This window comes from Carya illinoinensis, chromosome 15 (assembly GCF_018687715.1).
Source record: "Carya illinoinensis cultivar Pawnee chromosome 15, C.illinoinensisPawnee_v1, whole genome shotgun sequence".
NCBI lineage: Eukaryota > Viridiplantae > Streptophyta > Magnoliopsida > Fagales > Juglandaceae > Carya > Carya illinoinensis.
In genome coordinates, this window is record NC_056766.1 from 39583100 (window position 1) to 39596539 (window position 13440).

At 35.1% G+C, this 13440-nt stretch overlaps 1 protein-coding gene across 1 annotated transcript; it reads left to right on the forward strand.

Moving 5' to 3' along the window:
- The first annotated feature begins 4767 nt into the window (after positions 1-4767).
- Positions 4768-13322, forward strand: LOC122296243 (protein argonaute 1-like). The gene is made up of 22 exons (XM_043105792.1): positions 4768-4917; positions 5931-6649; positions 6743-6951; positions 7092-7241; positions 7349-7482; positions 7853-7962; positions 8109-8215; positions 8366-8504; positions 8628-8744; positions 9479-9586; positions 9690-9761; positions 10318-10440; positions 10525-10690; positions 10794-11053; positions 11189-11331; positions 11598-11660; positions 11735-11798; positions 11941-12076; positions 12158-12231; positions 12326-12420; positions 12665-12696; positions 12913-13322. The coding sequence occupies exons 2-22, from the start codon at positions 5939-5941 to the stop codon at positions 13134-13136; spliced, it is 3237 nt and encodes a 1078-aa protein (XP_042961726.1). The 5' UTR covers positions 4768-4917; positions 5931-5938; the 3' UTR covers positions 13137-13322.
- Positions 13323-13440: the final 118 nt, after the last annotated feature.

The window sequence follows — 13440 nt, forward strand, 5'->3', positions numbered from 1 at the left end:
TCAACTCGACATCAAGAATGCCTTTCTCAATGATTTTTTGCAAGAAGAAGTCTATATGGACCAGCCACCCGTCTATGTTGATTCCAAACATTCTAAACATGTCTTTTGGCTTCGCAGGGCTCTCTATAGACTCAAGCAAGCCCCACATGCTTAGTTTCATCGGTTCAACTCCTTTCTCTTGGTCATGGGCTTCACTTGTAGTCGTGCCAACTTCTCTTTATTTGTTCTCTTCAAAGGTGCTGATTTAATTTATTTATTACTCTATGTTGATGATATTGTAGTCATTAGCAACAACTTGTCGCTTCTTGATGGTTTTATTGGCAAATTAACCCGTGAGTTTGCTACCAAGGATCTCGAGTCCTTAAACTATTGTTTGGGCTTGGAAGCCCATCGAACCTCTACTGGTCTTTTTCTTAGTCAAGCCAAGTATGCTCATGAGATACTCCAGCGTGCCCAGCTCCTTGATTCCAAATTGATCAACACTCCAATGGTGGTTGCTCATCATCTATCGACTGGTAGTCCCAACTTTGATGGTCCTTCTCTCTATCGATCACTTGTTGGAGCTCTTCAATATCTCACTATCACTCATCTGGATATCACTCATTCCGTCATTGCTGTCAGTCAGTATATGCATAAGCCATATATTTCTCATTTTCAAGCAGTTACGTGAATTCTTCGCTACATTAAAGGAACTCTTTGGTTTAGACTGGTTTTCACTCCATCTTCTTCCCAGGAGATCTTTGCTTATTCAGACGCTAATTGGGCTAGGTATCCCGACACACGTCGATCAATTTTTAACTATGCAATTTACTTTGGTGATAATCTTGTGTCTTGAAACTCTAAAAAGCAATCTGAGGTAGAATCGAAATATCGGGCATTACATCTTACTGTCGTTGAAGTTAAATGGCTCTGTCATCTCCTTTGTGATCTTCATGTGCCTTCGGCCTCCTCTCTAGTAATGCTTTGTAATAATCAAAGCTCAGTTTTTCTTGTTGTTAATCCGGTTTCTCAAAAATGTTCTCAACATATTGATTTGGATTATCATTTTGTGAGAGAATTGGTGGCTTTAGAAGAGATACAAATTCATTATGTCCCTACTAATCTCCAAGTTGCAAACGTGTTCACAAGAGCCTTGGCAAACCTGTCTTCAGTTTTCTACTATCCAAGCTACGCGTCCAAGATTCTTAGTCGCTAGGCTTATAGGGGGTATTACAGTTATGAAAGGATCCAAGAATAACGTCCCAAATAATTCAACCAATCTCATCATATCACAATCACATAATTTTAGGCAATACCTTGATTATAGCTAATAGCATAGACGAAATGTTGACATTTTCGTAAATCTATTAGCTGTTAACTTGTACAAAATATTGTATAAATACAATACGCATACCATCACCAATTCAAGCTGTGGCTTTTATCGTTACCTTCTTAAGTAGATCTTTGAGTTACTATATAGGAGTATTTGGGTAATTTCAGAGATGTTTTATTTTATTCATTCCATTCAAATTTGACTTTTATATATCCATATGTTGGTGTGTGCTAATGTTCTTATGCCCCTTACATTTTTTCTCCCGTACTCCTAATTAGAAAAAGAAAATACACCAACTCTATTAAACTACCATTCAATTTAGTTTTGGCAATCACCTTCTCAACTACCAAAAAATTATATTCTACCTCTCCATTAAAAATACATAAAATACTCTTCATAAAAAAAATTAAGAAATTAAAAAACATGAAATAAAAGAAAATTGTAAATAAATACATGAAAGTTAATTTTAATTAAAAAAGCAATTAAAAAATGATAATAATTAAAAAAATTAAAAATATAATATTATTTTTTATATTTAGAAAAAAGATTTGAAGGGTAACTTAATCTTTATAAAGAAAAAATTTGAAAAAAATTATAAATATATATAATATTATTATGGCTAGCAGAGAATGACATTAAACACAGCTGAGAGCGAGGGGGTACGTGGAGTGGGCAGGTGGAGCTGGTTGGTGGGGATTCCAAGGAAAATTGTAAAAAAGAAAGAAAGAAAAGGTAATACTAATTTATTGTACAACATAGAGTGGGCGGGGGAGGTCCCTACCACTTTTGTACCAGTCTGGGTGAAAGAGACCAAAGGTCAGAGCCAGTCAAAGCAGCACGGACTCGACTCGGCCAGCGGCTACCATTTTCGTTTTCCGGAATCCTGTTTTTGTCTCCCCCTTTTTTATTCACATCCATTAGATTCAAGATAATGAATAGGGTTTTATTAGGAATAAATAAAATCGTGTATTAATTTATATATCAGTATTAATTTTTTATATTTACAATTTAAATTAAAATTATTTTTAATAAAATTTATTTTTTGACTAATTATAATAAATCGATATATATATATTAGTATATAATTATGCTTACAACTATATATTTTTTAATAAATATAAAGAATGTGAATTTTAATTTGCACAGCTAGAAGAAAAACTTGAATTCTAAGACTAAACTAATTCTTTTATTATAAGTATGGATTGGTTCATATTTTATTATTTTAGATATTTTAAAATGTAATAAGCATTAATGATACAATTATATTGCTACAAAACTTCAATTGATCATGCAGTAAAATCACACTCAATTAAGTTGAAAAATAAACTAACAAAAGAATAACTAGACTTGTAACACCACTTACAAAAATATGTTAACGTGTTAAACATGAATTTAGAGTTAAAGAGAATGATATATTTATATTTATTTTATAATTATTTTTTTAAATTATTATTTGATCTCTAATTTTTTTTAATGGCTAATACTAGTGTATCATTTAAGTTATATGGATAATACGCATTGATAGCGTTTACTTTTAATATTAAGGATGATAAAAGGATCCCATATTTTTTTTGTTCAAAAATTTTATATACAGTCATTTTTATTTATTTTTTTACGCATACTATTGATGTGATTGGTTGTATATTTAAAAAAAGAGAAATGCTACACATCATCCCACACCACACACTTTATATATTAAAATATTATTTTTTATTTCATTTTATTCTTATTAAACTAATTGAATTATTCTATTTATCATCCACACACTACATATTTATTATAGAAAAAATGAAAAAAAAATTAAAATAAGTATGATGTGTGAAGTGTGAGGATGACAAGAAGAATTTTCTTTAAAAAAATTCATGTAACCAATCACATTGATAGAGTGCACAGAAAATACGTAAAAGTGACTTTATGTAACATTGACTTTATATAACATTGAATTTTGCAGTAGAGTGCATAAAAAATACGCAAAAGAAACATTCCTGACATTTCATATAGTAAAATTCTATACACTATACTATTATCCTACTTATATCCTACTAAATAAAATTTGACACATTTATCATCATTGAATGATCATTTATTGTATATTTTTTATCATTAAATAGTAATAAATATGTTATATCATATATAATAAGATATAAATAAAATAATAATATGATGTATAACATTACTCTTTATTATATAATATGATTATCTTGTGTCACCCTATCCGAAAACTCTTGTAATTACTCAAGAATTTGTCATTCCAACTTTTTTACTAATGAACTAAACTTTAACCAACTATTTATTTTAAAACAGTTGGGCAGATCGCTATTTGTTTTAAATTATTTAAATATTTAAAAAAGAAAAAAAAATATACAAATTCATTAGTGGTGACTTCTTTAAATATTTTTAAAAAATAAAAAATAAAAAAACACCAACGGTCATACATAAGGAGCAAATCTAGGGACCACCTAGCATTTTCCTTATATATAATGTAATTATAAGGGTGATGTTAGGATGCCACCTAAGGTCCTAAAGTGTTACAAGTGTATTTTGATTTTTTAATATTAATTTTCTAATTATAAATATATCTCGTTGGGTCATAATTAAAAATAATAAACTAAGTAGAATTTTGTTTTGTTATACATTAATTTTCGTAAAAATAAATTTATAAATTGATATAATTTAATATAATATATTAGATTATAAAATTAATTTTTTTATAACATAAATATAAGGTATCATATTAATCTATGAATTTATTTTTTTAAATATTTTTGTGGTTATATCACTTATCATATTCGAAAATGATAATTATATTTAAAAATATTTACATTATATACTATTTATGTGATATAATTTAATTTAAAAAATAAATTTTATAAATCAAATAATACCACGAGAATGGTGTGTGGTATTTTTTATTTAAAAAATTAAATGATATATATATAATTACAAAAAATGTTAATATTACAACTATTTTACGAGTATATAAAAAATGTAAGATGGTTTTATTTTTTTGAAATAGATATCATTTTATTTGGAGCATAAATTTTATAAATAATATTATATCATTTGAATAGTTTGTGGTTTAAAAACTTTTAAATAATAATATTATTTTATAATTCTATATAAAGAGTTCTTCTACCGTTATAAAAGGATATCTCGAAAAAAGGTCCCAAAGTAGACATTTTTTTATTTATTTTTTATACATTTTTTTAATCATCATAAATATTTAAAAAAATAAAAAATTCAACATTATTTAAAATTTTTTTCTTAATCACTGAGTTAATAATAATAAAAATAATAAAATAAAAGAGAATCGGACAGACACTTTTCGGTAGAAATAGTATTTGGATAATTTTATAATATTAAAATTATTTTTAATGAAATCATTGCTCGAAGACGTGGGGCGACGGTTGGAAACGAAGGACAAAAGAGTAAATGCACAGAAGGGAAAAATAAAAAATAAAAACAAAAATATTAATATAGCAAGGATCCGTTCATCTCTCTCACTGCTGCATTCTCTGAAGTTAAAAAAAAAAAAAAAAGCAGAGAGAAGAGACACAGAGAGAGAGATTGTGTGTGAAAAGCTGTTTTCCGGGAGCTATTCTGAGGTAATACGAGTGGTTTTAGGGTTCTCATTGCGATTTTTATCACCGTCTAATTCCTACTTGTGAATGTTAGTGCTCGTGCTTGGCTATTTTTCTTCCGGCTGGGCGGGGGAGGAGATAGGGGAGATTTTATTTCTGTTTAATTTATTTTAGTTTGGTTTTGGCATATATTGCTGTAGATCCGCGTCCTCTGACTGTGGTTAGTGTTATTCACAGTCGTCTTAGGTTGTTCCAGTCGGATCTGTTTTTGCTTCTCATCTTTTTAAGACCATATTTGGGAAACCAGTTTGTGACTTTTTGATGCTTGGATATTTTTTCTTTTGGATAGTTGATGCATGAGTGCCGTTTAGTTTATTTTTCTTTGGCTCATTTATGCTTTTCGGACCCTGATATGGGATCACGGAAGTGAATGGTTTGTTTAGACTGTCCAGTGTAATTTAGGGTTTGGATTTTCGGGCTTTTGTTTTAGTTTGTTGTAGGATGCGACTTTAAATTATTCTGGACTTTTCTCTGGCTTCGTTTCTGAAATGACAAAACGAATAATTTTTTTTGCTCGATAGATGTTTTTTCCTTTTCTCTTAAATTTTTGGTGGGTTTTGTTTTATTGATTGTTATGTAATTTTTTACTGGGGGTAGATCGATTTTTTTTTTTTTTGTACCCTTTATTTGCTTCTATAGTTTTCTAGCAGAAAATATCTCAACAAACTTATCTAAGTGATATGAATGATGACAGTTCTCTTTTTCTAGGAATGAATAACGCTGTTGGTTATACTGTGCAATGTGTTCACCTATATTTGGTAATAGAACACGAAATATTTTTCTGTAATGAAGGAAGGTCCATGAGGGACCTTTCTGTTGTTGGGCTCTAATCTTTGACTGTTCTCTGAATGTAATTTACACTTCTCTTTTGATGTTAATGAGGACGGAGAATATGATGCAACTGTTGTAAATTGTCTCGGTTTGTAGATTGGGTTTCTATTCCTTGTGCTAATGTGTCAATTGTTTTATATGTGCAGACATCATTATGGTGAGGAAGAGGAGAACTGAGCTTCCTAGTGGGAGCGAAAGCTCTCAGGCTCAGCAGGAAACCAGTGGGGCTGGTAGTACTAGTGGGGCTGGTAGTACTAGTGGGGGTGGTAGTGGTAGTGGTAGAGGCCACCAACCACGCCCTTCTGAGAGGAGCGCTCCACCCCAGCAGCAACATGCAGGAGGAGGAGGAAGAGGTTGGCCCCCCCAAGGAGGTCGTGGAGGTTATGGTGGGGGGCGCAGCGGTCGTGGAATGCCACCACAGCAACAGTATGGTGGGACACCTGAATATCAAGGCCGGGGAAGGGGAGGGCCACCCCAGCAAGGTGGCCGTGGAGGGTATAGTGGCGGCGGCCCTGCCGGCATCAGTGGCCGGGGCGGACCTTCTTCTGGTGGCCCATCAAGACCATCAGATCCCAACCTGCACCAAGCAACCCGGGTTCAACATCAACCTGGGATTTCGCCTCAGCCAACGTCATCTGAGGCGAGTTCATCTACCCGACCTCCGGAGCCATCTCAAGTGGTCCAGCAATTTGAGCAACTCACCATCCAAGGCGCACAGAGCCAGGCAATTCAACCTGTGCCACCATCTAGTAAATCAGTGAGGTTCCCTCTTAGGCCTGGCAAGGGTAGCACTGGAACGAAGTGTATAGTTAAGGCAAATCACTTCTTTGCTGAATTACCAGACAAAGATTTGCATCAGTATGATGTGAGTTATCTAACGGTTGATGCCGTGTGTTTGCAATATTTTGCCTTCTCCCTTTATTTCAACTTGATCAACTCTTTTGGTAATACATGCTAGGTTACAATTACTCCGGAGGTGACGTCCCGTGGAGTTAACCGTGCTGTAATGGAACAGCTGGTTAGGTTGTACAGAGAGACGCATCTTGGAAAGAGGCTTCCTGCCTATGACGGGCGAAAGAGTCTGTATACTGCTGGGCCACTCCCATTTCTATCCAAGGATTTCAAGATTACACTTATTGATGAAGATGATGGATCCGGTGGGCAAAGGTTCACATCTGAGCATTCCTCTCTCTCTCTCTCTCTCTCTCTCTCTCTCTCTCTCTCTCTCTCTCTCTCTCCCGCTTTTCTTTTTGGCATTCATATCTGTGTCCTGTGATTGATGATGATGATTTTTTTTTTTGATGCAGGAGAGAGAGAGAATTTAAAGTCGTGATAAAATTGGCTGCACGTGCAGACCTGCACCATTTAGGACTCTTCTTGCAGGGTAGGCAAGCTGATGCACCCCAGGAAGCACTTCAAGTTCTTGATATTGTCCTGCGTGAATTACCTACTACGAGGTAATTAAATTTGATTTTTTCCCTTTGAATTTGATACATATCTGATTTACAGCACATCCATGGTTTTTAATATGTCAGACTGTTATTATTATGTAATTGATCCTTAGGTACTGTCCTGTGGGTCGTTCATTTTATTCTCCTGATCTGGGAAGGAGGCAATCACTGGGTGAGGGATTGGAGAGTTGGCGCGGTTTTTATCAAAGCATTCGTCCAACTCAGATGGGGCTGTCTCTGAATATAGGTACGTAGTCTATCTAATCATTTTTTGTTTGGACTTTGTTACATTGTTTTTCTCCATTTCATATCCTGTTTGTAATTTGCTTTAATTGTCTCTCGTGAATTACTTATTAAAAAAAAAAAAAAATTCTCCTGAATTAATAAGGACTTAGAGTTGAGATTCTAGCATTGTCTTACTTTTTTAAATGAAGCCCTGCATTTGGATGCTCCTACATGAGTTTAATGTTTATTTTACATGCATTCAGGAGAGAGAAGATTCTCTCCCGAATTTCGTGTTTCCTTTTTTCATTCTTTTTTTTCAATAGTAAAGTTATCGAGTATCTTATGGTACTTTTTTGTTACTATCATGTTGATGATTTTGTCAAAATTTTCAGACATGTCTTCGACTGCATTCATTGAGCCATTGCCGGTAATTGATTTTGTAACACAGCTGCTGAATCGGGATGTTATTTCTAGACCTTTGTCCGATTCTGATCGTGTCAAGGTTAGAGTTTGCTGCTTTAATCTTAATAATTGTTATCCTTTGCAGTGGCCATCCATTGTATTTGTCTGCAGTTGCATAATGTACTTTTCTGTTCAAGTTGTACTTATTAGGGAATTTTGATTGTTTCTTTCCATATTTTTTCACAGATCAAAAAGGCTCTACGAGGGGTCAAAGTTGAGGTTACACATCGAGGAAATATGCGCAGGAAGTACCGTATATCTGGTTTAACATCGCAGGCAACAAGAGAGCTGACGTGAGTATTATTATCCCCCCCCCCCCGCCCCCGGGCGCCCCCGCCCCCCACCCCCACAAAAAAAACAAAAAAAAAAAAAGAGAGAGAAAAAGAAGATATATAATTGAAAAACTAGCTTGGTATCCTAATGCTGTTTTTTGTTTGTTCAAGGTTTCCGGTTGATGAAAAAGGTACAATGAAATCAGTTGTTGAATATTTCCTTGAAACTTATGGTTTTACTATTCAACATTCACAATGGCCATGTCTGCAAGTGGGTAACCAACAGAGACCAAATTATTTGCCTATGGAGGTAACAACCTAATTATAATTGTCATTCCTTACGTATCCTGTGATTCATTTTTAATGGATAGTTCTTCTGTATGTTATATGGATGTGGCTACATGGATGCTAACAAAATTCTGTTGCATTCTAGGTTTGCAAGATTGTTGAGGGTCAGAGGTACTCGAAGAGGTTAAATGAGAGACAGATTACTGCTTTATTGAAGGTGACCTGCCAGCGTCCTCGAGACAGGGAGCTAGATATAATGCAGGTGTGTTAGCCTGCAATCTGTGTTTTTTTTCCCCTAAGAATGTCATTTGCTTGGTAATTGTCTGTCATATGCTTTATCTCTCTAATTAAATTGCATGGAGGCTTTAATGTATATGTCTAATACTGGACTTTAATGTATCGTGTTGCTTAATGTGCATGGTTGATTAGTTGCATATTTTCGTGGATTTTCCTTTCCTATTTATGGTTTGGAGGATCCCTCACGCCATGGAAGGGTTTTTCCTGTATTTGATGTGTTTTAATGTTGTTCTTGCCCTTTTGGTATTATGGTGTACTTCATGTTTTACGTTAATTATAAAAAAGACAAAAAAGTTTACTTAATGTTTTGAGTGTTTGTAAACAAACACGATTTTGAAATATTGAATCCTTGTACCTCATGGCTTGTACTTGTCTTATGTTTTCTATTTCAATGGAAGTGTTGGTTTGGGTTCAAAACATACCTATGTACTTAATAATTAGCTTGTTATCATACAAGCAGAATATGGAATTTTTCTTGCTAGAATTGGGATCCATTATGATTTTCCAAGACTTCTTTTATCCTATATATATATATATTTTTTTTCTAGATCTGGTTTTTGACTTATGATGGGCATGCATTTATTTTTTTGAAATATGTGCCCAATTTTGTGATGTTTTCATAATGTAACTGAGAGCTTTGTATTGTACCAACTGCTTTTGTGCACTCAATCTAAAATGTTTAATTTTCTGACCCTTCAGACCGTTCGTCACAATGCTTACCATGAGGATCCTTATGCAAAAGAGTTTGGAATCAAAATTAGTGAGAAGCTGGCTTCAGTTGAAGCTCGAATTCTTCCTGCACCATGGGTATTATATCTGTATTTTGTTTCCTGTCAGTTTTGTCCACTTCTCTTACCCACCTATTATGAGCTTTGGTACTGTCATACTGAAAGGATCTTGCATTTTCCAGCTGAAATATCATGATACAGGCAGAGAAAAGGATTGCCTGCCACAAGTTGGACAATGGAACATGATGAATAAGGTATTTCTAGCATTAGATAGCTTAATATATAATTTTCATTGTCTTAGTGCAGACAACATTTACTTGCCAAGATATAAGGGATTGGGAGTCCTGTTGAAGCCCTTTGGGCACGCAAGTGGCTACCAGTCATTAGCTATTTGTATTTCAAAAAATACATCTGCTATAATATGATTTTGCAGTTGGACGTCTAAGTGAGTGACATGAAAGCAACACAGTAGTTGGAATAGGAATTAACTGAAGGAATTTACAGGTAATGGCCTTAGTGCAAATGGACTTTTTCTTTGCTGAATATGATGATTTTGGAGTGCGGTCAAGGCCCTTTGGGCAAGAGAGTGGTTAACGGTGGCTATTTCTAGTTAAAAAAATAGGTCTGCAATCCAATCCAATCCCCTCCCTCCTAGAAAGACAGAATATTTAACATAAAGTCCATTAGTTAATTCTTATTCACTTAGACTTCCAACTGAAAAATCATTATTGGCACTCTGTTTTTTAATGTTCATATAGTTGGCATTTGAATGTGATTGAGTGTTGTTGATGTGTTATCCTTTTACTGCAGAAAATGGTGAATGGGGGAGTAGTTAACTATTGGATCTGCATCAATTTTTCACGGAATGTGCAAGATAGTGTGGCCCGCGGGTTTTGCCATGAACTTGCACAAATGTGTTACATTTCTGGAATGGTATGATGCTTAAAAGACATATTTATGAGTAGTCACATTTTCATTTTGTTCTCTTCTTAACATTTGATTATGGGCTGTTTGTAGGCATTTAATCCTGAACCAGTGCTTCCACCTGTGAGTGGCCGTCCTGATCAGGTAGAAAGAGTCCTTAAAACTCGGTACCATGATGCCATGACCAAACTCCAGTCTCAGAGAAAGGAGCTTGACCTGCTTATCGTTATTTTGCCAGATAACAATGGCTCACTTTATGGTAGTTATGGTTAACTAGCCAAGATTAGGTTCTGGAATCTGATTATGGTTTTGTGATTCTGATTATGGTCTTGTTAACTCTATTAGTTTTGTTTCTCATGCAGGTGATTTGAAGCGAATCTGTGAGACTGATCTTGGCCTTGTTTCCCAATGTTGCTTGACGAAGCATGTATTTAGAATGAATAAACAATACCTGGCCAATGTGGCATTGAAGATAAATGTCAAGGTTGGAGGAAGGAATACTGTGCTTGTGGACGCACTGTCAAGGCGTATACCTTTAGTCAGTGATCGGCCTACTATTATCTTTGGTGCAGATGTTACCCATCCTCATCCAGGAGAAGATTCAAGCCCTTCAATTGCAGCTGTATGTCATTCAGTTTATTACCGTGCTTAGTTTGTTTATGATTTTGTGTTGTATTCTTCAGCACATTTGTGCTTTACCTGTTTTAAGCATTATTTATTTATTTAACGTACTATGATTATTGATATCTGTATTCAGGTTGTGGCATCTCAAGATTGGCCAGAAATCACAAAGTATGCTGGTTTGGTTTGTGCTCAAGCCCATCGACAGGAGCTGATTCAAGATCTTTTCAAGACATGGCAGGATCCTGCAAGAGGGACATTGACTGGTGGCATGATTAAGTATGATTGAGTCTCTAGCTCAGTCTTCTTTGCTTTGACCTTTATTTTCACGATATATGGTTGAAACTGCAGCTGGGTGGTAGACTCCTGTGCGTGGGACAATATGTTGTCAACGGTTAATCTTATTTTAATTTTTTGGATGGAGCTTTACTTATAAAAATAAAATAAAATAAAATAAAATTGGATGGAGCTTTCGTGAAGTAGGTTTGAGTTGCTACTTACATAGAAAATTGTATGTTTGAGTTGCTTTGTCTTTTTTGGTATAGGGAACTACTCGTATCTTTTCGTAGAGCAACTGGTCAGAAACCACAACGTATCATATTTTACAGGTATGGTCATTTCTCCTGTCACTGCATTCTAGATACTTTTTTCTGCCATCTAATATAAGATCTGTTATTTACAGGGATGGTGTGAGCGAGGGGCAATTCTACCAGGTTTTGCTGTATGAGCTAGATGCTATCCGAAAGGTGAATTTACCTTTCTTGATCATAAGCTTTTCAGTCTTCTTACTGTCCTATCTTGTTTTGCCTGTTTATGTTAAAATGGGAATATCCTTGGATCATGGGATCATACTTAGTGTCTTATCTTCCATGTAAAACTTATATTTAGGCGTGTGCCTCTTTGGAGCCAAACTATCAGCCTCCTGTGACTTTTGTTGTGGTTCAGAAGCGCCATCACACAAGATTGTTTGCCAACAACCATCATGACCACAATTCAGTTGATAGGAGTGGAAACATATTGCCAGGCAAGTATTTTGTTTGTTTTGAAATTAGGGTTTGCTTAAGATTTTAGTTATCTGATGTGGTGCTCTTCTTGAATTTTGCAGGTACTGTTGTAGACTCCAAAATTTGTCACCCGACTGAATTTGACTTCTACCTCTGTTCGCATGCTGGAATTCAGGTCTAATATATCTTCCAACAGGCTGTATATATGTCTTTTAAGGATGGGGATTTTAATTTTAATTTTTTAATATTGCATGTAATATGTCAAACAGGGTACAAGTCGTCCAGCTCATTACCATGTACTATGGGATGAGAACAAGTTTACAGCTGATGGGCTGCAGTCCCTTACAAATAACCTTTGTTATACGTAAGTTCCTTGAGATTTCCTGTTGTCCCCTTCCCTTAATGAGTACCTCTATCATCTTAATGCCTTATCTGATTATTTTATGTGCCTCAAATTTTGAGGCTAAATGAGACTAATTATGAGGTTTTCAGTTTGATTCTTCATTCTTAAATAAATAGCTAAATGAGACTAGTTATGGGGATTATCAGTTTGATTTTCCTTTCTTAAATAAATGGCTAAACTGTTCAATTTCTTTCATTTTCCCCAGATATGCAAGGTGCACTCGATCTGTTTCCATTGGTGAGCTCTCTCTCTCTCTCTCTCTCTCTCTCTCTCTCTCTCTCACACACACACACACACACACACACACAAAGATGCTACCCTGCACAATAGCGCCTATCATGTTCACGCTGCACATGCACATTTTAACACGTGCACATCTCCATCTTCTGCAGTTGCTTGATTATTGCTTCTGTATGAACTGTCCATTTATTAAGTGGATCTTTAATTTGGCAGTGCCCCCGGCATACTATGCCCATCTTGCTGCATTCCGAGCTCGGTTCTATATGGAGCCAGAGTCCTCAGAAAGTGGTTCCATGACAAGTGGTGCTGCCACTGGACGTGGAGGAGGCATGGGCGGAGCAGGTCCACGAAGCACACGAGCACCAGGAATTAGTGCTGCTGTGAGACCCCTACCAGCACTTAAGGAGAATGTTAAAAGGGTCATGTTCTACTGTTAGGCTAGCTGGTCCCTGGCAAAGATCATCCATCTAGTTATGGGTTTTTGTTTAAATAGTTTTTGAAACCGTTTTTCTGTCTTCATTGTTTTGTTTGTATGTTTATTTGCATGCTAATGACAATCCGTGACGTTCCGTCTTACGGTAGTTTTAATTATAACGGATTTCTTCCTGGATTTCTAGTTTCAATGTAGTCATGTCCATTGCCTTGGGTGTTTACTTATGTCAAAAGAACATTCAAATTTAGATATTTTTTAGAAAAATACTTTCGCCACAAATAAATTATACAAAAATAATTTCAAACTGA

Excerpts from the sequence above, each read along its gene's own strand:
- LOC122296243 (XM_043105792.1), top strand. The coding sequence starts at position 5,939 with ATGGTGAGGAAGAGGAGAACTGAGCTTCCTAGTGGGAGCGAAAGCTCT. Across the intron at positions 6,650-6,742 it reads AAGATTTGCATCAGTATGAT|GTTACAATTACTCCGGAGGT; the intron begins GTGAGTTATCTA and ends AATACATGCTAG. Across the intron at positions 12,421-12,664 it reads ACAAATAACCTTTGTTATAC|ATATGCAAGGTGCACTCGAT; the intron begins GTAAGTTCCTTG and ends CATTTTCCCCAG.